This window comes from Bubalus bubalis, chromosome 21 (assembly GCF_019923935.1).
Source record: "Bubalus bubalis isolate 160015118507 breed Murrah chromosome 21, NDDB_SH_1, whole genome shotgun sequence".
In the NCBI taxonomy this organism is placed as follows: domain Eukaryota; kingdom Metazoa; phylum Chordata; class Mammalia; order Artiodactyla; family Bovidae; genus Bubalus; species Bubalus bubalis.
Window position 1 is genome coordinate 36,586,845 of NC_059177.1, and position 27,683 is coordinate 36,614,527.

Here is a 27,683-nt window from a genome sequence, read left to right on the forward strand (position 1 = left end):
GTCAAGTACCCCATGAAGTGTAGACAGTGGATCAGCCTTGAGCTTTGACCTTTTTCAAATTCTCACATTTATGTTCATACTTTGTATACCAGGTGCCGTGCAGGTTGTTAGTGATATGATAATGATGATGGCAACACTGCTAATGTTGACATTATTGTTTCAACAAACATTCACTGAGTACTTTCTCTGGTCAGGTACTGTGGCTGAACCCTGTATGCATATTTCTAATTCATTCACCTATTAACATAAAGTACTACCAACGTTTCCTTACTGTGAATGAGATTATGTGTGAAAGTTACTCAGTCGTGTCCGACTCTTTGTGACCCTATGGACTGTACAGGCCATGGAATTCTCTATGTCAGAATACTGAAGTAGGTAACCTTTCCCTTCTCCAAGGGATCTTCCCAACCCAGGGATCGAACCCAAGTCTCCTGCACTGTGGGCAGATTCTTTACCAGCTGAGCCACAAGGGAAGCCTGTGAATGAGATTAAATAATGTTAAATAGTTTGAGCACAGTTATGGGTTACATAAGTAACATGTGTCAGAGGTAAGACTTTAAGCCTGGGATTTGCAATCTCATGCAAATGGCATGCAAAAATGAGTTGTATAAATGAGGCAGTCTCACTTTTTAATTAAGCTTTTCATTATTTTATGTTGACATCACCAGAGCTAACACAATGATAGGCTTGTGATACTTTGTATAAACTGTTTGCTGAATTAGACATTTTCCTGTCCTCTCAGCCTGGTATGGAAAACACATACAAGATGATTGCAATATAATATATTAGTGGCTGCCTGAAGTGTTGTCAGAACACAAATAAGGCAGTTGGTTTTGCTTAGTGGAGAAGATGGTGTCAGGAGAGGCTTACAAATAGAATAGGGTATTATTTGGAGGCCTTTAAAGACTGACTTTCGGCTCCACTGGGAGGCATGTTCTCTGGACAGCCACTCAGACCTCCGCAACCTCCATCGGGGCTCCTGGGCCAGGCTTCGCTTCTTCAGGCCATGCCAGGCATTCCAAGAACTTCTAACAGTATTTTGGTGGACAAGTTAGAGTCATCTTTTAAAGCTTGCTTTCCTTCTCTGGTGAGTCAAAATTATGTCAATGGGGAGGAGCCAAGATGGCGGAGGAGTAGGACTGGGAGAACACTTTCTCCCCCACCAATTCATCAAAAGAGCATTTAAACGTCGAGTAAATTCCACAAAACAACTTCTGAATGCCAGCAGAGGACATCAGGCACCCAGAAAAGCAGCCCAACTCTTCGAAAGGAGAGAGAAGAAATACAGCTCCATCCACCAGAACATCGACACAAGCTTCCCTAACCAGGAAACCGTGACAAGCCACCTGTACAAACCCACACACAGCGAGGAAACGCCACAATAAAGAGAACTCCACAAACTGCCAGAATACAGAAAGGACACCCCAAACTTAGCAATTTAAACAAGATGAAGAGACAGAGGAATACCCAGCAGATAAAGGAACAGGATAAATGCCCACCAAACCAAACAAAAGAGGAAGAGATAGGGAATCTACCTGATAAAGAATTCCGAATAATGATAGTGAAATTGATCCAAAATCTTGAAATTAAAATGGAATCACAGATAAATAGCCTGGAGGCAAGCATTGAGAAGATGCAAGAAAGGTTTAACAAGGACCTAGAAGAAATAAAAAAGAGTCAATATATAATGAATAATGCAATAAATGAAATTAAAAACACTCTGGAGGCAACAAATAGTAGAATAACAGAGGCAGAAGATAGGATTAGTGAATTAGAAGATAGAATGGTAGAAATAAATGAATCAGAGAGGATAAAAGAAAAACGAATTAAAAGAAATGAGGACAATCTCAGAGACCTCCAGGACAATATTAAACGCTACAACATTCGAATCATAGGGGTCCCAGAAGAAGAAGACAAAAAGAAAGACCATGAGAAAATACTTGAGGAGATAATAGTTGAAAACTTCCCTAAAATGGGGAAGGAAATAATCACTCAAGTCCAAGAAACCCAGAGAGTCCCAAACAGGATAAACCCAAGGCGAAACACCCCAAGACACATATTAATCAAATTAACAAAGATCAAACACAAAGAACAAATATTAAAAGCAGCAAGGGAAAAACAACAAATAACACACAAGGGAATACCCATAAGGATAACAGCTGATCTTTCAATAGAAACTCTTCAAGCCAGGAGGGAATGGCAAGACATACTTAAAGTGATGAAAGAAAATAACCTACAGCCCAGATTATTGTACCCAGCAAGGATCTCATTCAAGTATGAAGGAGAAATCAAAAGCTTTTCAGACAAGCAAAAGCTGAGAGAATTCTGCACCACCAAACTAGCTCTCCAACAAATACTAAAGGATAGTCTCTATACAGGAAACACAAAAATGGTGTATAAATTCGAACCCAAAACAATAAAGTAAATGGCAACGGGGTCATACTTATCAGTAATTACCTTAAACGTAAATGGGTTGAATGCCCCAACCAAAAGACAAAGACTGGCTGAATGGATACAAAAACAAGACCCCTACATATGTTGTCTACAAGAGACCCACCTCAAAACAGGGGACACATACGGACTGAAAGTGAAGGGCTGGAAAAAGATTTTCCATGCAAATAGGGACCAAAAGAAAGCAGGAGTAGCAATACTCACATCAGATAAAATAGACTTTAAAACAAAGACTGTGAAAAGAGACAAAGATGGTCACTACATAATGATCAAAGGATCAATCCAAGAAGAAGATATAACAATTATAAATATATATGCACCCAACACGGGAGCACTGCAGTATGTAAGACAAATGCTAACAAGTATGAAAGAAGAAATTAACAATAACACAATAATAGTGGGAGATTTTAATACCCCACTCACACCTATGGATAGATCAACTAAACAGAAAATTAACAAGGAAACACAAACTTTAAACGATACAATAGACCAGTTAGACCTAATTGATATCTATAGGACATTTCATCCCAAAACAATGAATTTCACCTTCTTCTCAAGCGCACATGGAACCTTCTCCAGGATAGATCACATCCTGGGCCATAAAGCTAGCCTTGGTAAATTCAAAAAAATAGAAATCATTCCAAGCATCTTTTCTGACCACAATGCAGTAAGATTAGATCTCAATTACAGGAGAAAAACTATTAAAAAATCCAACATATGGAGGCTGAACAACACGCTGCTGAATAACCAACAAATCACAGAAGAAATCAAAAAAGAAATCAAAATTTGCATAGAAACGAATGAAAATGAAAACACAACAACCCAAAACCTGTGGGACACGGTAAAAGCAGTCCTAAGGGGAAAGTTCATAGCAATACAGGCACACCTCAAGAAACAAGAAAAAAGTCAAATAAATAACCTAACTCTACAGCTAAAGCAACTAGAAAAGGAAGAAATGAAGAACCCCAGGGTTAGTAGAAGGAAAGAAATCTTAAAACTTAGAGCAGAAATAAATGCAAAAGAAACAAAAGAGACCATAGCAAAAATCAACCAAACCAAAAGCTGGTTCTTTGAAAGGATAAATAAAATTGACAAACCATTAGCCAGACTCATCAAGAAACAAAGGGAGAAAAATCAAATCAATAAAATTAGACATGAAAATGGAGAGATCACAACAGACAACACAGAAATACAAAGGATCATAAGAGAGTACTATCAACAATTATATGCCAATAAAATGGACAACGAGGAAGAAATGGACAAATTCTTAGAAAAGTACAACTTTCCAAAACTCGACCAGGAAGAAATAGAAAATCTTAACAGACCCATCACAAGCACGGAAATTGAAACTGTAATCAAAAATCTTCCGGCAAACAAAAGCCCAGGCCCAGACGGCTTCACAGCTGAATTCTACCAAAAATTTAGAGGCGAGCTAACACCTATCCTGCTCAACTCTTCCAGAAAATTGCAGAGGATGGTAAACTTCCAAACTCATTCTATGAGGCCACCATCACCCTAATACCAAAACCTGACAAAGATCCCACAAAAAAAGAAAACTACAGGCCAATATCACTGATGAACATAGATGCAAAAATCCTTAACAAAATTCTAGCAATCAGAATCCAACAACACATTAAAAAGATCATATATCATGACCAAGTGGGCTTTATCCCAGGGATGCAAGGATTCTTCAATATCCACAAATCAATCAATGTAATACACCACATTAACAAATTGAAAAATAAAAACCATATGATTATCTCAATAGATGCAGAGAAAGCCTTTGACAAAATTCAACATCCATTTATGATCAAAACTCTCCAGAAAGCAGGAATAGAAGGAACATACCTCAACATAATAAAAGCTATATATGACAAACCCACAGCAAACATTATCCTCAATGGTGGAAAATTGAAAGCATTTCCTCTAAAGTCAGGAACAAGACAAGGGTGCCCACTTTCACCATTACTATTCAACATAGTTTTGGAAGTTTTGGCCACAGCAATCAGAGCAGAAAAAGAAATAAAAGGAATCCAAATTGGAAAAGAAGAAGTAAAGCTCTCACTGTTTGCAGATGACATGATCCTCTACATAGAAAACCCTAAAGACTCCACCAGAAAATTACTAGAACTAATCAATGACTATAGTAAAGTTGCAGGATATAAAATCAACACACAGAAATCCCTTGCATTCCTATACACTAATAATGAGAAAACAGAAAGAGAAATTAAGGAAGCAATTCCATTCACCATTGCAATGGAAAGAATAAAATACTTAGGAATATATCTACCTAAAGAAACTTAAGACCTATATATAGAAAACTATAAAACACTGGTAAAAGAAATCAAAGAGGACACTAACAGATGGAGAAATATACCATGTTCATGGATTGGAAGAATCAATATAGTGAAAATGAGTATACTACCCAAAGCAATCTATAGATTCAATGCAATCCCTATCAAGGTACCAACAGTATTTTTCAGAGAACTAGAACAAATAATTTCACAATTTGTACAGAAATACAAAAAACCTCTAATAGCCAAAGCGATCTTGAGAAAGAAGAATGGAACTGGAGGAATCAACCTACCTGACTTCAGGCTCTACTACAAAGCCACAGTTATCAAGACAGTATGGTACTGGCACAAAGACAGAAATATAGATCAATGGAACAAAATAGAAAGCCCAGAGATAAATCCACGCACATATGGACACCTTATCTTTGACAAAGGAGGCAAGAATATACAATGGATTAAAGATAATCTCTTTAACAAGTGGTGCTGGGAAATCTGGTCAACCACTTGTAAAAGAATGAAACTAGAACACTTTCTAACACCATACACAAAAATAAACTCAAAATGGATTAAAGATCTCAACGTAAGACCAGAAACTATAAAACTCCTAGAGGAGAACATAGGCAAAACACTCTCTGACATACATCACAGCAGGATCCTCTATGACCCACCTCCCAGAATATTGGAAATAAAAGCAAAAGTAAACAAATGGGACCTAATTAACCTTAAAAGCTTCTGCACATCAAAGGAAACTATTAGCAAGGTGAAAAGACAGCCTTCAGAATGGGAGAAGATAATAGCAAATGAAGCAACTGACAAACAACTAATCTCGAGAATATACAAGCAACTCCTACAGCTCAACTCCAGAAAAATAAATGACCCAATCAAAAAATGGGCCAAAGAACTAAATAGACATTTCTCCAAAGAAGACATACAGATGGCTAACAAACACATGAAAAAATGCTCAACATCACTCATTATCAGAGAAATGCAAATCAAAACCACTATGAGGTACCATTTCACACCAGTCAGAATGGCTGCGATCCAAAAGTCTACAAGTAATAAATGCTGGAGAGGGTGTGGAGAAAAGGGAACCCTCTTTCACAGTTGGTGGGAATGCAAACTAGTACAGCCACTATGGAGAACAGTGTGGAGATTCCTTAAAAAACTGGAAATAGACCTGCCTTATGATCCAGCAATCCCACTGCTGGGCATACACACTGAGGAAACCAGAAGGGAAAGAGACACGAGTACCCCAATGTTCATCGCAGCACTGTTTATAATAGCCAGGACATGGAAGCAACCTAGATGTCCATCAGCAGATGAATGGATAAGAAAGCTGTGGTACATATACACAATGGAGTATTATTCAGCCATTAAAAAGAATACATTTGAATCAGTTCTAATGAGGTGGATGAAACTGGAGCCTATTATACAGAGTGAAGTAAGCCAGAAAGAAAAACACCAATACGGTATACTAACGCATATATATGGAATTTAGAAAGATGGTAACAATAACCCTGTGTACGAGACAGCAAAAGAGACACTGATGTATAGAACAGTCTTATGGACTCTGTGGGAGAGGGAGAGGGTGGGAAGATTTGGGAGAATGGCATTGAAACATGTAAAATATCATGTATGAAATGAGTTGCCAGTCCAGGTTCGATGCACAATACTGGATGCTTGGGGCTGGTGCACTGGGACGACCCAGAGGGATGGAATGGGGAGGGAGGAGGGAGGAGGGTTCAGGATGGGGAACACATGTATACCTGTGGCGGATTCATTTTGATATTTGGCAAAACTAATACAGTTATGTAAACTTTAAAAATAAAATAAAAAATTAAAAAACTTTGCAAAAAAAAAAAATTATGTCAATGGTACAGATCAGGAAGAAATTCGAACTGGTGTTGACCAGTGTATCCAGAAATTCCTGGATATTGCAAGACAGATAGAATGTTTTTTCCTACAAAAAAGATTGCAGTTATCTGTCCAGAAACCAGAGCAAGTTATCAAAGAGGATGTCTCAGAACTGAGGAATGAATTACAGCGAAAGGATGCTCTGGTCCAGAAGCACTTGACAAAACTAAGACATTGGCAGCAGGTGCTGGAGGACATCAACATGCAGCACAAAAAGCCAGCCGACATCCCCCAGGGCGCCCTGGCCTACCTTGAGCAGGCGCCTGCAAATATCCATGCGCCGATGAAGCAAACCTGAGGAAAGGCCACCTGAACACTCGCTGGTGCCTGAGTCAGCCCAAACACTGTTTTGCTAAACATCTCTTCTTGTAGACTTGACATGTTGGGAGAACTCTTTGCCAGAGAATCAGGCGATTTTCGTTTTGTGCTCTCACCTAAAATTTTCCTCCTATTTTTGTAAGTGTTATTTCTTGAGTACTTTATAAAATGCTTATTGCTGTGGTAAACCAAGTATATTGTCTTTAGCAAAGTTTAAGACTGTTAGGAGAAGGCAATGGCACCCTACTCCAGTACTGTTGCCTGGAAAATCCCATGGACGGAGGAGCCTGGTAGGCTGCAGTCCATGGGGTCGCTAAGAGTCATGGGGACACAACTGAGCGACTTCACTTTCACTTTTCACTTAACAAAGACTGACTAGGAGCCTGCCAAACTGGAAATAAAGAAGCATATCAAATGAAGGGAACAGGAGGACCAAAGACACAGGTATAAAAATAGGAATTGTGGAGAAATGATCAGCCTGTATAGTGGTTCTCAAATTAAGTGTTCATTGGACTGCTGGGTCCAATCCTCAGAGCTTTGAATTCAGTAGGACTGGGTGAGACCAAGTATTTGCATCTATAATGAGTTCTCAGGTGATGCTGATCCTTTCTGTCCAAAGACCACACTTTGTTGAGAGCCCTGTTCTACAGAGAAAGATCATCTGGAACCCACCCCCCCGCCCCGCTTCCCCAAGCGTGTGTGTATATGAGAGGCATGCCAAAGCCTGCAAGATTTAACACCAAAAGAAAATTCCCGGAAGAGATGAGGATTTCTTCTTTTCCTGCAAGGAATGGAGGTTAAATTTCACTGTTGGTTTTGGGAGCAATTCATGCTGAAGCTGGCCAGTGGGAGGAAGCAGAGAAACCACAACTCAGGACTGAAATGAGGGCACCTGGGATTTTATTGCATTTCTGCCCCATCAGTGCCCCTATTCACGCGCCAGTGAGGGCCTGCAGCTACAGGAGTTGAAGCACACTGGCTCTTTTGTATTTGGGTCCAATTGGCTGGGAAGATGGCATTTTTTTCAGAGTTCTTCCTCCCATTTTTGTCCTGTGTCTGCTGACCAGAGGTGAGTTTCTGTGTTTATCACCCACATGCTCTCTTGACCGCCAAGAGCCTTGAGAGGTGGAGTGGCTGAGTGTCAGGATGCTCTCACAGGCAGAGAACCAAGAGGATGCCAGAATGTCAGGCTCAGCTGCATGGAGGTGGGACAGATGGCATCTTTGTGAAATTCTTCCCATTGCTCCACTTCTAATTCATTACCACGCTTTGCTTCTCTCATTTTCCAGCATGGAAAAAGCTATGTTGTATCTGCCCTTCCTCTCCATCCTCTTCAAATGGGCTGAGTAGCCCTGACAGGCTGCCTCCATTACTAGAATGACTCTCTCTCAACTCCTGACCTATGCAGGCCAGATACCAGCCAATCTGGAGATTGTATATGTCCAATAATTAGGGAACGTGAGGCACCTAGCTCAACATCCCTGCTTTTTTTTTTTTTTTTTAATAACTAGTTTGCTTTGCCAATGGATAGCCAACAGCTCTGTGTGTGACATTGCTGCCCGAGGCCCTTCCAACCCCCAACATTACTGCCAGGACTGGCAGAGACGAGTGGGAATCCCCAGTTAGAGAAAGAGAAAGGAAACAAGACTGTGTTGTTCAGATTCTGTGTTAGCTTTGTTCTCAGTTCTCATTGCAGTTCCCCATTACTCTATTGCAATCTTCTGGGAAACTTGAAATCAACTTAGTAGTCCACTTAGTTACTGGCCTATGTGGTGCTGGAGATGATGCTCAGTTTTCATTTCAGAATTTTCATTTTCTTGTTATTGGCGACAGGAAGGAGCAGAATGAGATGATGGTCTAGAAAGCAAATATGACCTGGAACCAGTGAATCTGGTGCCAAGGGTGTCACTGGAGGCCATTGTTCCATTTCTTTGGCTGGGGGTGGGAGCTTTATTATCAGTGTTACTGATGAGACTCTGGCCTCTTTTCCAGAGATGAAGTCTTTTTGTCATCATGTCTATTGTTCCCCACAAATACCCAATTAGGGAAGATTGCCTCAACAGAGGAGGCTGATTAAATTCACAGATTTATTGCAAAACCACTTGGGGAGTTGTGGAAAATGAGTTTCACTGCTGAACTTCTGCGTTAAAAAGAGAAAATCAAGCTGCAAGCCTGAGCCTTGGATGATCCATCTCTTGCAGATCATAAAACATCCACAACCTTGCATGTACTTTACTCTTCTCCAGAGAGGGTCCAGATGCTTCTTCCAGGTTCACAGCACCTGCCTGAGGGAGGTGAGGTGATGGCTTCTGTGTTCATGGGACACAAGGGGAAATGGACCCAGTCCTGCTGCCCTGGTAGGGATCAAAAAAGAAAACTGCTTTGCAAATCTTGCAACCAGTTTGAACAGGCAGTTCTTGTTTCTCATTGGGTCTCAGAAAGCTACTGTTAGTAGGCATGATGGAAATGAAATCTGATTTTCCACAGAAATGAGGGCAGCATGAAGATCTTCCTGACCCCTAACATGATGCCCCAAATGTTACAGAAATAGCCACAAGTACCACTTTAAAACTGTTCAATTTCTAACGAGAACCCACCTATCCAACCTAAGTCTTCAGTTTGCTTGTTTAAGGCAGGTTTTCCCACACTGTTTTCTGCAGAACATTAACCTCACTGGATGCACTGGAATAGGAGATTTTATGGCAGAAAAATGGCGCAACACTTCAGGCTATGTGCCCTTTAATTCACACTCCTTATTAACATATTAAAAATAACTGCCAACTCTTTTAATTCGATGTCTGTCTGAGCCAAGCATTACCAAGCACTTTTATATTTTATCTTAGCAAGTCTTTTAAAGATAATCCTCTCCTGCTGCTAAGTCACATCAGTCATGTCCGACTCTGTGCGACCCCATAGATGGCAGCCCACCAGGCCCCCCCATCCCTGGGATTCTCCAGGCAAGAACACTGGAGTGGGTTGTTATTTCCTTCTCCAATACAGGAAAGTGAAAAGGGAAAGTGAAGTCGCTCAGTCGTGTCCGACTCTTCGCGACCCCATGGACTGCAGCACAGGAGGCTCCTCTGTCCATGGGATTTTCCAGGCAAGAGTACTGGAGTGGGGTGCCATTGCCTTCTCCCATAATCCTCTGAGATACATACTAATTTATCCCATCTACACATGAGGAAAGTGAGGTTTGAAGTGTCACCCAGTTAAAGGTAAACGAGGAGCCAGATTTCAAATCCATTCTCATATTTAAGTTTATACTCAACCCCTAAGCTTTTCTCCTTCTCCTCACCTTTCCCCCACCTCTCAGCTAACTTATCTCACAGTTATTAAGATTCCAATAGAAAATCCCATGGATGGAAGAGCCTGGTAGGCTGCAGTCCATGGGGTCGCTAAAAGTCGGACATGACTGAGCGACTTCACTTTCACTTTTCACTTTCACGCATTGGAGAAGGAAATGGCAACCCCCTCCAGTATTCTTGCCTGGAGAATCCCAGGGATGAGGGAGCCTGGTGGGCTGCCGTCTATGGGGTCGCACAGAGTCAGACATGACTGAAGTGACTTAGCAGCAGCAGTGCAATCACTTTCCCACTAACTATATAGATGTGTTCTCACATTGATTTTTTTCATGATTACTTTTTTACACAAATTGAGACCATTCTTAACTGAATTAGTTGGTCATCTTTTGTTGGTAACTTTAATATTTATTCACATCACCATACCGAGCTGGCTTGGTATCATTTTAGATAACATCTTCCCTAACATCAAGCTTCTGTGCACCAGTCTCATTTGGCCTTTGTCTAACCGCTTCGTTGCACACTTTAGTGGATTTTCATCTGTATCTTTGACAGTTTATGGATAAACAAAGATGTAAAAGAGACAGGATGTGTCTGAGTTTATTTATCCTGCCTTTGGCAAAGGAGTCTTTGTCTGCAAAATGAAAGTGGTTAGAAAGCAAAAGTAGGATAAAAAAAAAAAAGAGGATGCCCACAGTATAGATGTAGTAAGCTCTCATGTTGAATGGGATTGGATTTCTTGCACCATTAGGACATTAAAAACTATTAGATAAGTTATCGGGTTGGGTGGGGGGAGTGGTGAGAAGGAGAGACAGAAAATGATGCTCTACCCTTCAATTTCACCCGAAAGAAATTGTCCATTAAACCTGGGATCTGAGTTATTCACTAACCACCTCTCCAAAGCATGCATTTGCTCAGGAAATGGGCTTTCAGAGAGAAGAGAAGGATGTGAGTTATTAGCTAAGACCCTATCTCTCAGCAGGGGCAGAGCCAAAAGGCAGCAGAAGTGATATTCTTGGTTCCATAAGATTGCACGAGGTACCTAATCTGCTCCATCACACTCAATCGCTATTAAGTCAGCTTCCTCCACTGTGTTCTCTGAGAGCTCTCACGTGACAGGGTTACCCTCCCTTTACCCTCTTTATCAGTCAGAAATAATTTCATAAGCATCTACTCTGTACTCAGCATTTCCTTTATACACAGGCCAGTTGCCTGATGTGGCTTGGCTGATGTTTCAGGAAGTTTTCTTTGTTGTTGAAACTGTGCTTAATGCTCTCCCTGGATTATCTGTTTCCATATCCAGAACAGTCTTACAAGAAAGAGTCTATTATTAACTGTGATTTACAAAAGAAAAAACAGAGAGAGGAGAAATGACTTGTTAAAAAACACACAGCCAATCAAGGGGAAGAGAATCAAGGGGCAGAGCAGGGATGCTTGCCCCACTTCCTTAAATTCTAAAGCCTGTACATTTTATGACTGTCAAATAGCAGAAAAGTGAATAGGAACTCTGCCACCGCTGTTCTCATGAACAAAGTGGATTCTGTTGAGGAGATATAAGTAAAGAAGAGAATTACTTGGTCAAATAAAAATGAATGTCATTGCTTGGTTAAATAAAAACAAATGTTATTACTAATCAGGTGAACAGGATCTCTAATACTGCTGGGGGGGAAAGAAAAGTCAGAAAATCATTTATTTTCAGAAAAACACTAATTACACACATATAAATTCTTCTGAGTAAAAATGCCAAGAATACTAGTGTTGTCTGAAGCCTAAATAGACCTTCTCTAGTTTGGCTGGCACTGAAATATTAGAATTTGATCTTCATTCCTCCAGTCATGAAAAAAAAAAAAAGACTGTAATATCATCGTATTGTAATAATTAATTCTTTCAAATAACACATAGAGTAAGTCCACTTATAAAAACTTTGGTGAGTACTAGTAATCTCTTAGGTTTATAAAAATTCCAATGAAGGATAAATAAGAAGTAGGGACAACTTTACTCTTGTTGTAGCCTGAAAGCTTTAAATATTAAGCAGGAATTATTTAGCAATTAAAAAAAAATGATCTTTCAGGCCACAAAAAGACATGGAGGAAACTTAAATGCATATTGCTAAGTGAAATACACCAATTAGAAAAGTTCACATACTTTGTGAATGATCCCCACTATATGACATTCTGTAAAAGATGAAACTATGGGGACAGTAAAAAGATCTGTGGTTGTCAGGGATTGGAGAGGACAGAGGTTTGAATAGTCAGAGCACAGAGCATTTTTAGGGCCGTAAAACAACTCTGTCTGATATCGTAATGGTGGATACATGTCTTTATGCATGTCAGAACCCACAGAATGTACATTGTAAAGAGTAAACCCTAATGTAAGCTATGGATTTTTGGTTATGATAATGTTGTAATCTTGGCTCATCAATTACAGCCAAGATACCACACTAGATACCAAAATAGCCAAGATACCACACTAACACACTAATGCAAGGTGTGAATAGGGGAAACTGGGTTGGAGAGAGCAGGGTGAGGGAGCAGATGGTAATTCTACTTTGGATTCATTTTTTCTGTAAATCTAAAACTGCTTTAAAAAAAGCTTAATTTTTTAAAGCAGGAGAATATCATGCTGTTTTTTAGCATCATAGCATCTCTGTAGATGATAGTCCCTTTTGGGGAATAAAAACAATCCCCTCAATGCATAATACCAACTCAGTGCTTGGATTTTGACAACAAAGGGATACATGAAAGGTCAATTTAAACGTCTCTTTGGACTGGAAAGACAAAGGGGACTTTGTGTCACAAAAGTTCTCATCCCATGGAACCATGGAAATGGCAGGAGATAAAACAATACTCTTTATCACCAGCAGATTAACTAGCAGGGGCATATTCTTTCTATTTATCCTATAGGTTCCTAAGGACAATCGGCCTTTTATCCTTACACCTGCTGCAGGGGAATGGAACCCCTTGACTGAGACCTAGTGGGGTTTACCTAAGGCCATGCAGTTCAGATTTCTTGTGTGTGTCTCTGGCAGGACATCCCATTTCCTAATATGCCTTCCAGCAAAGGAACTTGGAGATGGAGCCCTCAGCATTCAGAGGGAAATAAGCTGGTCTATGGTTACTTGAGAAGAATAGTAGGATATAGAAATCTGTGCTGGAGAGCAATACAATAAGTGTGTGGCATGTTCTGGCTAGGAGCTTCTAGCCAGGACATCCTGCCCTTGCCTGGTCTTTAGGTTCTAACTCAGCACCAGGCACAGAGGGAAGGCTCTATAGAGGTGAGGCTTTGCTGGATGAATGAGCCTCCAAAACTTTGTTGAAGAAAAGGAAACAGCAAAATGATTCATTAACATTAACACCTGATTTATTTCAGCTCTTTCACTACAGTGTCCAGATAAACATCTGTGGGCATGTGTGTGTGTGTGGATGGCTTTCTGCATTCTAAATCCTTGTATGGAGTGGGATCTGTTGAGTTTTTTGACTGCCTTCTTTTGAGAACAACATTCCAGTCTTCTTTGCGGCAACCAGCCTTTAGCTTATTCTTGGTGTGTGAAGTTTGAATATTTCTCTTGGCTAGAGAAAATGGTCTGTGGCCTGTTCCCAGTCAGTCAGAGTGTTGTTTCCCTTGGCCTCAGTAAATCCAGAGACAGGCACATAAGTCAAGCTGGACCCCTAAGATTCCTACCTGGGATTTTGTTGGCATGATTGGAAAGAAGTGCTGTTTACCTGCTGGGGTTGAAAAATTGGCAAAACCCAAGCCTAGAGTTACTGGTGGATTAAGGAGTCACCACTTGGGAAAAGTCTCATTGAAAATAAAGCCAGAATAGAAGAAAAACTGAGCTGAAAGATGGACAAAGAACAAGTCTTGGTGGAAATATTTGAGCAACTTGAACCTGAAGCTTGGAGTCAACACGTTTCCTGGACCCTTCAATGAAGTGGGCTCTAAATTCCCCAGATTTCAACTGATAAAATTCACTGATAGATTCGTTGGGGGATGGGAGCTTTATTGTCAATACCGTATATTGAAGTTGTGAGTCTTTCCTTTCATATGTCCATGTCCTTCAGATTAGAATGGAGTAGGAAAATCCTATGTGGGAGATGTACTATCCAGAGCCTCCATCATTTCCCTCCACCTAATCAGACTGCCAGATGGAAAAAGATAACATCTGAAAGGAAGAGCCCTTGAAATAACCTCTTCCACATCTCAACAAAAGGAAGAATTCTCCTTTGTTAAACATCTCCTTTCACCATAAACTCTAAATCTTTTAGTGGTTTAGCAAAAGTTGGCATGTGGCAGAGTCCTCCTGAACAGATTGAGACATCAGAGACTGGGCCCTTGGCCATGCCTGGAACACGTTCTGAAGACATGGCCCATGTCCCCTCTCCCCCTCACATTCAATGTGCCATTAACACTAGGAGTACAGCTCAAGAGCTAAGGCAGCTTGGACTTGAAAAATAACCTTGCAGTTCATGGATGGGTTTGAAGGGTAAATAGGAACACTCTGTAGCTCTTTGCTCCACTCTGGCCATAATATAATAAAAAGTAACATCTCGAGTGCTTCTGTACCCAAGCATGGTTCTAAATTCTCTTCTTGCATTATCCCTTGTAATCCTCATCTACTGCAATCTTATGTGATTGATTATACTCACCTTTTCACATTTGAAGAAATGGAACCAAGAAAACTTCTAGAATAAGCCTGGTATCACTGAGGAAAATTTAACCCAAGTAGTAAGACCCAGGCTCTTAATCACAACACATTATGTTGTGTTGAAGAATAAAAACAGTGCCTGGACCATGGCTTTAGAAATACTGGGAATGAATGTTAGGACCAGAAGGAAGCTATTGTGTAACCTGATAGAAAAACAGACTGAAGGAGATAAGCGACTTCCCGAAACTCACATAGTTAAGTTAAAGAATCAGGCGCTGAAATCCAGCCCTGATGCCCAGGTTCTGTTGGAGTGCACACCTGTCCTTCTAGGACGTATACACTGCACCAAATATCAAGTTACTCAACAGACACCGGTTGTTAAAATTCTAAAATATGTCCAGACCAGTGAGCAAGTTGTACCAGCCTGAGGCTGTTTCCCTCTCCCCTCAGTACTCCTGGACCGCCCCTGCAATTCAGTAAATAAAGGGTTAATGTCTGTCTCTGTGACTGGCCTTCATTCTCATTAGCCACCTCACTCCCTTAGTTAGGTAAGTTTTTAAGGTTTTTTTTTTTTTTTTTGATGTGGACCAGTTTTAAACTCTTTGTATTGAATTTCTTACAATACTGTTTCTGTTTTATGTTTTAGTTTTTCGGCCATGAGACTTGTGGTATCTTAGCTCCCCGTCCAGGGAATGAACCCACACCCCTACAGTGTAGATCAAACCTACATTGGAAGGTGAATTCTTAACCACTGGACTGCCAGGGAAGTCCCTGTTAATAGTTTTTTTTTTTTTTTCTTTTCTGGGCATGAATTTATTTTTTTAATTAATTTATTTTAATTAGAGGATAATTGCTTTACAATACTGTGATGCTAAAGCCATACATCAACATGAATTGGCCATGGGTATACATGTGTCCCCCCCATCCTGAACTCCCATCCCACATCCCTCCTCACGTATCCCTCTGTAATGTCCCAGAGCACCAACTTTGGGTGCCCTGCTTCATGCATCGAGCTAACACGCACCCTTCATGAGCACAGAAACCATCACACAAGCTGTTATCCCTCCACATAACCGAAGCTTCATAGCTGAACTGCAGGTGACATTTGGGATAACATTGCTATCTCAAATATGAGATGTGAAAGTGTTAGTCACTCAGTCATGTTTGACTCTGCAACTCCGTGGACTATAGCCTGCCAAGTGCTCCTGTCCATGGAATTCTCCAGGCAAGCATACTGGAGTCAGTTGCCATTCCCTTCTCCAGAGAATCTCCCCAACCTAGGGATCAAAACCAGGTCTCCTGCATTACAGGTGGATTCTTTACCATCTGAGCCTAAGAGATAATCATGCCAAGTGTGCCTCAGACAGAATGCAGAGTTCAGAAAGAAGAAAGCTCAGCTGCAGCATTTGAAGTCTCTGTAGAGGTCTTTTCATGCCCTTCTAAGTGTTTGTTAAGAGAAAACTTCCCTGTAGAGTTGAGGCATTCAGGGCACCTGAATTGTCAGAGGCAAGAAGAGTCTTACCCCCTCTCTCCCTTCCCTTGTTTCTTTTTGGATTGACAGTGGCATCCCTCAAGTCACAGGAGCTCAACTGACAAACAAATGGGAAATACCAGGAAAGCAACGCTTGCCAGCTGCAAAGATGTCAGGCTCAGACTCCTTTTGAAGTCAATAGGAGGTAAGCTGTTCTTTCTCACCCTTCTCACCAGCAGAGATGGAGAAATAAATTGTTAGTGGAAGGGAGGCTCTGATGCATAGACTGCCCAGCTGGAGTCAACCATTGTGTACTGCTAGCCAGTCTAAAAACCATCTAGGTCTCAGTGACCTGCTTCCATGAGATGATGGTTTGCAGAAGACTCACTCAGGCCATTTAAATATCCACACCCCTGTATGCTTTCCCAAGATTTGCAGATCACCAAGTAATTCTTAAATATTAATTGATATGCATCCAAAAACATTCTTTTATGGGCCAGAAATTTATTTCAGTAGTAGCCACAACTTCCTTGTGTAATGTTTGAAGCGAAAGATATTACAGTGGCTGATAGCAAATACAGAAAAAGCCAGAAAACTCCTCATCTGCTGATCTCCTTCTCATTTTCTGAATGTTTGTTTACATATTGTTTCATATTCCAGGCTCTTTCCCCAGACTAAGTTGGCATTCCGTTAGCACCTTATGGTTTCCTTTTTGTAGTATTTATTACTTTTATGATGATTTACTTAATGCCTGTCTTCCCTGTTAGACCCATAATACCCATGAGAATTGATTGCATTACTCTTACTCACAGATCCCCAGGAACTGGAAAGGTGTTACGTGTTATAGTGAATATTTACTGAATAATGAATGAACACTGCAGGACTTTGACACCAAGTCCTCACTATTTATGGAGGGGGCCTTTTCTTATTGAAGTTGATTTACAGTGTTGTGTTCATTTCTGATACATAGCAAAGTGATTCAGGTATACATATATATATAAACATTCTTTTTTTAAAAATTCTTTTCCTTTATGATTTATCATAGGATACTGAATATAGTTCTCTGTGCTATACAGTAGATCCTTGTTGGTTATCCATTTTCAATATAGCAGTGTGTACATGTCCATCCCAAACTCCCTAACTATCCCTTTCCCCCACCCTTCCCCTTGACAACCATAAGCTAGTCCTCAAAGTCTGGTTGTTTTATAAGTTCATTTGTATCCTTTCTTTTTAGATTCCACATATAAGGGATGTCATATGATATTTCTCCTTCTCTGACTTACTTCATTAAGTATGACACTCTCTAGGTCCATCCTTGTTGCTGCAAATGGCATTATTTCATTCTTTTTTATGGCTGAGTAGTATTGCATTGTGGAGAAGGAAATGGCAACCCACTCCAGTATTCTTGCCTGGAGAATCCCAGGGACGGGGGAACCTGGTGGGCTGCTGTCTCTGGGGTCGCACAGAGTCGGACACGACTGAAGCAACTTAGCAGCAGCAGCAGCAGCAGTATTTCATTGTGGAGAAGGCAGTGGCCACCCACTCCAGTACTCTTGCCTGGAAAATCCCATGGACAGAGGAGCCTGGTAGGTTGCAGTCCATGGGGTCGCTAAGAGTCGGACACGACTGAGCGACTTCACTTTCACTTTTCACTTTCATGCATTGGAGAAGGAAATGGCAACCCACTCCAGTGTTTGCCTGGAGAATCCCAGGGACGGTGGAGCCTGGCAGGCTGCCGTCTATGGGGTCGCACAGCGTCGGACATGACTGAAGTGACTTAGCAGTAGCAGAAGCAGTATTGCATTGTGTGTATGGGTATATGTGTGTATATGTACATGTGTGTATCACTTCTTGATCCATTCATCTGTTGATGGACATTTAGACCCCAAAAAGGAGGGGGACTCTTAACCATTATTAGAATATGTGGGGAAGGCAGTTAAAAAAAGAAATAAAGTCATCCTTGCGTCCATCAAGTTCTTCAGCTTTACAAGTTTGCATAACACTTTTCAGTGTGTCTTATTTTTCTATTTACTTTTTGAGGGAGAGAGTAACATTTTTTTATAGTCTTAACAAACCTGTTCTATTTTAAAGAAAATTCTTGAGAGCTTGTAAATGCAGATACACACAATTAATACTATACTTTATAAGTATTCATTATTATTTGTTAATCTTTGAGATAGTAAAACCAAAATAAATGAGTGAACCAAAACTCTGTCAAAAAAGAACAGATTGAATCTTATGAAGGATATCTGATGGGCACTCAAAGAAATAAGAAAACTGCCTTGTTACTACCATGGTATGTTTTGTTAATAACTGACATCCTTAACACAGAATGTTTGCATTAGTCCCGAGTGTAGAACATTGGATTTTCAAGGGCCATTTTTAAAGATTTCTTAATCCTGGATCAATCACAAACTGAACTTTAAAATAAAAATTGATTTCATTACCTCAGGTAAATTATACATCTCTTGACTTAAACATTAAAAAATTCTCCCAAGACTATTTTTTTTCTCTTCCTATTTCTTGAAGTTCATTCTCTCTTACCCCATGAGTTAAGGAAACCTTCATTCCATGCTGTAATCTGAGCATAACTTAATTTTCCTTAAACTGGGGTCCACAGACTAGTAGGAAATGATTTACCTTTTATTGGGGTTCTGTGAATTCCCTCTGAAATGTGTAAAGGATGAAAGGGTGCACTGAATCGTGCAGATGAACATTTTTAAATGAAATATGGCCACATGGTGTCCATATCTGGAGGTTTTAAAATATATTGCAAGTTCTCTCATACTCCTCCCTTTGAAAAATAAGATTCTAATTTTCCTTCCTTTGGATGCAGGAAGTACTTAGTGACTTGCCTCTAATAAGCAGAATGAGGTAAGGTGATCTTATATGACTCCCGAGGCTAGATTGGAAAGAGCAATATGGCTTCCACCTGGCTGGCTGTCTTGGGGCATGCACCCAGGAAAGCAGTGAGAAATAGGGCTTTCCCAAGTGGGACCTAATTAAACTTAAAAGCCTTTGCACAGCAAAAGTGAAACAGAGTGAAAAGAAAATCCTCAGAATGTTTCAATAGCAAATGAAACAACTGACAATTCATTTTCAAAATATACAAGCAACTCATACAACTCAATACTAGAAAAACAAGTAGCCCAATCAAAAGTGGACAAAAGAGCTAAACAGACATTTCTCCAAAGAAGATATGCAGATGTCTAATAAACACATGAAAAGATGCTAAACATCATTCATTATTAGAGAAATGCATATCAAAACTACAATGAGATATCATTCACACCAGTCAGAATGGCCATCATCAAAAAATCCACAAACAACAAGTGCTGGAGAGGGTGTGTAGAAAAGGGAACCCTCCTGCACTGCTGGCGGGAATGAAAATTGATATAGTCACTGTGGAAGACAGTATGGATATTCCTTAAAAAACTAGGAATAAAAACACCATATGACCCAGCAATACCACTTCTAGGAATACACTCTGAGGAAATCAAAACTGAAAAAGATGCATGTACCCCAGTGTTCATTGCAGCACTGCTTACAATAGTTAGAATACAATAGCTGGAAGCAACCTAGATGTCCATTAACAGATGAATGGATAAAGAAACTGTGGTACATATATGCAATGGAATATTACTTAGCCATAAAAGGGAACACATCTGAGTCAGTTCTAATGAGGTGAATGAACCTACAGCCTATTATACTGAGTGAAGTAACTCAGAAAGAGAAGAACAAATATAATATATTAATGCATATATATGGAATCTAGAAAGATGGTAGTGATGAACCTATTTGTGGGGCAGCAGTGGAGATACAGATGTAAAGAACAGATTTACGGACAAGGGCGGGGTGGGGGAAGGAAGGAAAGGGTGAGATGAATGGAGAGAGTAGCATGGAAGCAAATACACTAACCTATGTAAAGTAGATAGCCAGTGGGAATTTGCTGTATGACTTAGGGAACTCAAACTGGGGCTTCATAACAACCTAGAGGGGTAGGAGGTGGGAGGGAGGTTAAGGAGGGAGGGGACATACATACACCTATGGCTAATTCATGGCAATGTATTGCAGAAATCAAGCCAATATTGTAAAGCAATTATCCTTCAGTTAAAAATAAATTTAAAAAGAGAAAAAAGAAATGTGTCTTTCCTAAAGCTATCATACCGCAGAGATCCAGTGAAGATATTGCATAGAGGCTGGTAGAGGAGCCCCAGCTGTTTGTCTTCCCAGCCCAGCTACTGGGTATGTGAGTGATAAAGAGTTCCAACCTCAGCCACCATCTCACTACAACCTCATGAAATACCCAGTAAGTCAGGACTACACAGCTCTGAGCCCCTGCTGGGTTCCTGACCTAAAGAACCCATGAGACAGAAATGATTGCTGTGTGAGCCACTGAGTTTTGTGGTGTTTGTTACAAAGCAAAAGATTACTACTATGGTGTCTTTCTTTGCAGTTGGGTTTATGATACAAGGGAAACATATTTATTAGAGAAAAGAAGAGAATAGAGGCAATAAATGCATGTCAAGTGAAGGGTAAAGTAGTTCAAATGGAGGAAAGTGACAGGAAAATTGCTCATCACCCGCAATTTGATGTTTGAGGCGGGTTAAACTCAAAGGAGTCTTTGTTAGGTCAGTATCAGACTTGTGTCACAAGCAGTTACTGGCCTTGCAGACAGGACAAGCTCAGCAATTCCATTTAACAAATGCAGTCAATTTTAACTGTATTGGCTTGGCTTGGCTCTTATTTTTTTCCTCTGATTCTATTTAACTTTACATCTGCTCACATCTAGCTTTATATGTGTACATTTTAGTAGTGTTATAATAAAGTCATTGAAAATACCAGAGAACCACAGTTTTTCTTTCAGAGGAATCTTAAATTTGAGAATCAATCAGGAAGGAGTATCAGGAAGGCATGTGACACACTTTCATCTCATTAACTGTTGCCAAATGAAGTAATACCTACTACTGTATACCTTGTTACATTCTTCATAATTGTCCATATGTGTAATAGTTCAATTGGAAGGTTAATGTATCTGCCTGTAAATCTCTCAGTTTAAGTCATGTTTCAAAATGCCTGTTAGTGACCATGATGTTTTTAGTCCTTGTTTCTTAGTATTCATGACCTGACTTTTTTGATCAGCAATCACTCTTCCTATTTATCCATTTCAATTTGAAAACTTCTACCTGTCTTTGTAGTGTCTTTGAATTCATGGGGTCTCAAAAAGTCAGAGACGACTGAGCGACTGAACTGAACTGAACTCCCAAACTTAAATTTTTGAGTAGGGAACTTAAATGATATTCTAACCCAGAGCACAGTGAATGTACTTTTGAAATCTGGTACCCATTCATTTTTCTATTATTCTTAAAATATAGAAACTTAATATATAACTTAGGTTAATATATTTAAATGGGTATTTTTGTCTTATGGAGGTGATTGATAGATACAATACATAGCTTTCTATTATATGCTGTGACAAATGTCTGAAGTATTTCAATTTTTAAAAAATAAAACATTATTATTATATTAATAATAGCAATAATATCAGTCATCTGTTGCAGTCTTGAAATATTTGCACAGTACAGTGTTAAACATTTCATCTGTGTAATTTAATTTAATCCACACAATTTACCCAATGATTTACAACTGCCATTTATAAGAGGCTTGGAGGAATGGATGGTCATTTGTCCAAAGTTAACATAATTGAAACAGAAGAGCTAAGATTTGAACCCAGATAAAATTTCCCTTAGCAACTCAGTTTTGTAATTTTTCTAAAGTCTTTTGACTGTTCTTACATTGTTTTCCATATTTCAGTAAAGCTAAGTTGTCATAATGAAAGATGTTCCATTATTTATGAGCCAACATAACAAAGACTAGCTTTATCAATAAAACTTTTGTTTTATATTGATTTGAAAGTGCTCTACTTAAAAAACAGAGCTAGTTAGACATATATTTTTATCGGACATTACTGTTGTGCATGTATAAAATGGAAAGCGTAAACAAAACAAATGGGAGGAGATCTTTTCCTAGAACTTCCCGTTCAGAATCTGGCTCTTCTGAATCAGTTTGCAGATGAGCGTCCTTAGGGATATTCTGTGATGTCATCCTCCATGTCAATGAGAACATTGATGATGTAGCATTTCCAAAAAGAATGTTCCATTATTGGGTATAGAATTTTCTTCTAAGCTAGTCTCATCCTTTCTAGAAGTTTTGATATATACATGCAAGTAAAATCAAGACCTCACATTTAAATATTTTAAAATGTACATGAGAGAGTCAATGGAGTATGATATTATTATGTTTCCTGCAAACTATGTTAAAAAAAATCAGCTATCCACAAATTTAAGTATTTTACAGTGTTTTAGTTACACTCAGGCATCTAGGTCTGATAGCCAGTCATTAGTCTGCAATGGATCATTACTATACATTTACATTGCTTTACTTCATTATCTCCATTTTTTGGAATGCTTAAAGATACATCAGTTACCGGTTTAAATTCTTTGCATATGTTAACTCATTAAACCCAAGGAAGTGGCATAATATCCATTTTATCAGTGAAGAAACTAAGATTTAGAGAATTTAAATAATTTGTTCAAAGTCACATTGCTTCTTCAATGGCAAAGCCAGAGTTAGACTTTAATCTCAGCAACAGCAAATTGCATTCTACTAACTGCTTTGTGATATTACATCCACATAAACACACAGCTGCAGTATGAGAATTGTTAACTAATATTAACGATCCTTATTATGTGCTATGTAAACAATTTCAACTTCACGGAGCCTTCCCTCTACTTGCACATGAGTATATAAAGTACCCTAAATGTGGATTTTTATTGACTACTTTCTTTCCAAGGCCAAATATTAACAGTAACCCTTCAGGGACTGATCTAGTGGTAATGGGCCAACATTTCTTACAGCCTGGCAATGCATCACTCTGTGGCCATCTTGCTTTAAAGATTTCTGAGGGAATTAGCTATAAAATGAACATACTTCTGGCCAGTCACTCTTACCATGGATATAGGTCCATGCATACCTATTTTGCCACTGATCGGAAAATGTCATCTTGACAATCATTCTCTAGGAAATTAATGTTGCATGCACCACATGTTTATGACCCACCATATGAAAGGAAAGAGTATTTGAAATTGCTTTATGATGTACCTAAAGCAAAGTACTATTATTAGGCACTGCTCAGTGGAGCCATGCTTAGGAAGTTATCTTGCTTTTAAAAAGAAGAAAAATAATCACAGAGGAACTCCTACCTCATTTTATAATTGGAGAGTCAGTGACAGCAATAGTTAGCCTTGCAAGTAACAAATCCAGAAATGACTTAGAAAATAAAGTGAAGCAGCTTTTGTAATGTTAGGTCATGGAGTTAGGAACTTTTATTTAAGCATTCCTCCTTTGAGGTACCTTGAGACAGCATCTTTATCAGCTCTGTCCAGGTGTTTGGAAACAAAAAGAGGATCTTTATGTTTCTAGAGTTTGTGCGCCATGCTTTATTAAGAAAAGGTCAGCTTCATGTGAAAAGGTTGGTGAAACCCTTTGAACCAATGCTGAGCCAAGGTCTCCCACCTTGTAGGCAGATGCTTTACCGTCTGAGCCACTAGGGAAGTCCGAGCCAAATGAAATGCATTGTAAAAGAAGATAACTGTGCTTTCTCCCATGTTCTTAAGTCTCAGCATCCAGCACCACCATCCTCCCCACTACCTAAAGTCGAAATCATCATTGACTGGCCTCTCTTATCTGGTCCTTGTATTTAATAAATTTCTGAGTCCTCTTATTTTCCTTCCTCAATAACTCCCTACTCAGCCTACTTCTATCCTAACTGCCATGACTTCCAGTCACCACCAGGGCCTGCATGGACAGCTGCATCCACCTCTATAGTTTAACTGAGGTTTTCTGCTTGTGGTTCTGCTGTTTATGAAGCTGATCATGTGACGTCTTGGCTTAAACTCTTCAATGGTTTCTTGCGGCTCTTGAGATAAGGCCCCAAGTCCACAGTGTAGCTCACAAGGCCCCTCACGATGAGACCCTTGTTGATTTCTGAAGTACTGTCTCTCTCCTTCCCATGGAGGGCATTGAAAGAAGGTAAAATATCCTTTCCTTTCCACAGTTAGATTTTACACCTTCTTAAGATGACTTCCTTTATGCCCAGGCTTGTTTCATACCTCCTGCTTTGTGTTCTCTTACTTCTGACGATCCTATCCCTTAGTTAGCTCTGTTTATAACTACCTGCTTCTTTACCTTCTCTACCAACCATAAATTCATTGAAAGCAGAAACTGGAAACTGTGTCTTGTTCAAAAGTCAGGACAGTTGTTACCATACTGCATAGAACACTGGTACAAAGGATGACTTGAAGTAGTTCACACATGTTCTCATTTAAACTTTTAAAAACTATCTTACTATTTTTTTACATTTATATTCTCTTTATAACAAGTAGTTTGTTTTTGTTTTACTATAAACCTCAGATGCACAGGGTTAAATTAACTATAATCTTTATGTATGACACAATAATCAGTGGGTTTTTCATAACCCATTTGTATTTATTTTGTTTGTTATTTTATACCTTAATAAGCATCCCCAAATTCATTGTGCAAAACAGAAGCTAAGATCATCACAAAAGGCAACATCTAGCCATATGATACATGGGATCTTTTTTTCTGTATCCTTGTACCTGACCCTACATACAATGATCACTGTTCTCTCACTGCCTATTTAAATAGTTCACTTTCCTGTATATTTATAAGCTTTATTTTTTTAATACTGTGGAACATAGTTAACAATTCAATTTTTAAATATGTTCTACTTTTTAAATAAAGTGCATATAATTGCATATCAAAACAGAATAAAAGAGTATATTTCCTTTTTTAATTGAGATATAATTGATATATAGCACTGTATTAGTTTAAGTGTACAACATAATGATTCAGTACTTGCATGTATTGTTAAATAATCACTGGATAAGTCTAGTTAACATCCATCACTAAACATAGTTGCAAAATTTTTTGTGTGATAAGGATTTTTAAAATCTACTCTCTAGCAATTTTCAGATTTGTAATATAATATTGTTAACTATAATCACCCTGCTGTATATTCCAAACCTCATTTTCTTATGTTGTTTTTAATTTTATAAAAAGCATATCACACTTTGGCAATACTTGGAGCTTTCTGCATTTAATATCATGTTGCTGAGAGTCATCTTATTGTTGTATGCTGTTGTAGCTCACTTGGTTTGACTGCTCTTTTCCACTGATGACTATATCATAGTTTAAGCATCCACTCACCCATTAGCGGGCACTTGAGTGGTCATGAGGCTTTTGCCACTGTGTACAGCAGTGCTCTGAGCCTTTGAGTACTTGCCTCCTGTTGGACGTGGACAAACATTTCACTGTAGAACACATATCATAGAGTATGTGAATCCATAACTTTTAGAGAGAATACCAAACTGGAATTTAATGAGATAGCACCAACTTACCCTCTGACCAGTAGTATATATGAAATCCTATGGATCCACGTCCTCTCTGTTTCTTGGTACTGTCAGCCTTCTTCATTTTGGCTACTCAGATACCAGGAAAATGGTGTCTCGTGTGATCTTCATTTATATTTCCCTGATGAGTAATGATATTGAACATTTCTTCATACATCTATTGTACATATGTGTTTTCTCCTCTGTGAGACGTTTACTCCTATTTTCTATACATTTTTCTCTTGGATTGTTTGTGTTACTGGTATGTGGACATTTTTATATATTTTGATAGCAATTCTTTGAAGACTATGTACTTATCATAAAATATCTTTTTCAAGTTGGTAACTTATCTCTGTAACATCCTTAAGTTATCCTAATGAATAAAAAGTTCTAAAGATAACATACATATGACATTGAATAGTACCAAAGTAGATTTCTGGATAACATGGCAAGGAGTGAAATTACCCAGTTTCATAACTCATGAAGTGAGTTGTGGTATACGCTTTGCTCTGTATTTGTGCTGTTTTTGAGCTAGAACTTACTGCTTTCCACATATCCATAAGGTATTAGGCACATCATAGGCATTCAGCCAGAATTTTCTGGAGAAGGGCACAATAATAGAACATTCACCCTCCAGGTTGATTAAACAGATGGCTTGCTTTTGAAAGAAGAAAAATGTTTAAAGAAACTAAAGAACAGGACTGATTTTCCAGTTGATTTTCATGGTGTTTTTGGCAGACTAGTACATGTAGTTAAATTGGCCAAGTTTCCTCTTTTCCAAGACAGTATTTTGGGGACACACTTGTATAGGTATTTTGTACTGATTCATTTATAGGAGACTTTTGCATATACTATGGAACTTCTCTTTGGAGCTGATGAAAGGGAAGAAATAAGAAAGAAACACTGATCCTCTTACAAGTCATCCACGACCTCAAATTCCCCCAAGTGGACCCACCTATATTTCTTTATTCTTCACTCATTAGCTCCCACTCAGGCACAAAGCAGGATGTATCAATATGTACACTTTGATTTGTGCTGATTTTTCATCTTCTTTTTTAACCTACAATATGGTGTCACCCAGTCTCTCTGGGGCTCTTCCTATGACTACCATCCACCATTGACTCAGTGTTCCTGCCTCCCATGAGGGCCAAGGCAAAGGCAGGAATACATTGAGTCTGAGAGATGGAGTAAGGATGTCTGTTTTATATTTACATAGCTTTGCAATATGAAAGTTAAGTAGCATGTTTTTATTTTTAAAGAATATTATGTTTAACAATACAGAAAACTGCATCTCAACGTATATGTACTATAAGGAATACTATTACTTGTACCCTGGCTATGCATTGCCCAGCTTAAGTACCCGAACTCGACCAATCTACTGCAACTCCCTGTATCAGCCCCTCGCCCCTCATTTATTTATTTATTCAAGAGCATTTATTTAAAATGAGTATTACATATCAAGCACTGTTTTGGGCACTACAAAACACAGTAAAATTAAAAAAAATAAAAAAGCCCTGACTCATGGAGCTTACATTCTATAAAAGAAAACTACTATTTTGAATTTGGGTTTTATCATTAGATAGCTACAGATCTCTCCAAGCAGTATGCTAGTTTATTATCCTGCCATCCAATTTTCTTCTAAGACTTGCTTTTTTAACTTCATGTATTTATGCATGAAATACTACTTTGTCCATTCTCAATATTTCTAAACTTCTGTTTTATAAGTACTTCACAGCATATCCATTTTTCTTTTGTAGATATCAGGATTATCTTTAGATTCTTGCTATTACAAACAATTCTGCTGTGAAATGGTACCCTAAG

General features: G+C 39.0%; 1 protein-coding gene across 1 annotated transcript; it reads left to right on the forward strand.

Annotated features, from left to right (window-relative positions):
• Positions 1-910: 910 nt before the first annotated feature.
• LOC102415312 (mediator of RNA polymerase II transcription subunit 28-like) lies at positions 911-6,957 on the forward strand (the record flags this gene model as incomplete). The annotated part of the gene is made up of 2 exons (XM_044934280.2): positions 911-1,094; positions 6,605-6,957. Coding segments are annotated over 2 exons (537 nt in total), but the record flags the coding sequence as incomplete, so codon positions are not given.
• Positions 6,958-27,683: the final 20,726 nt, after the last annotated feature.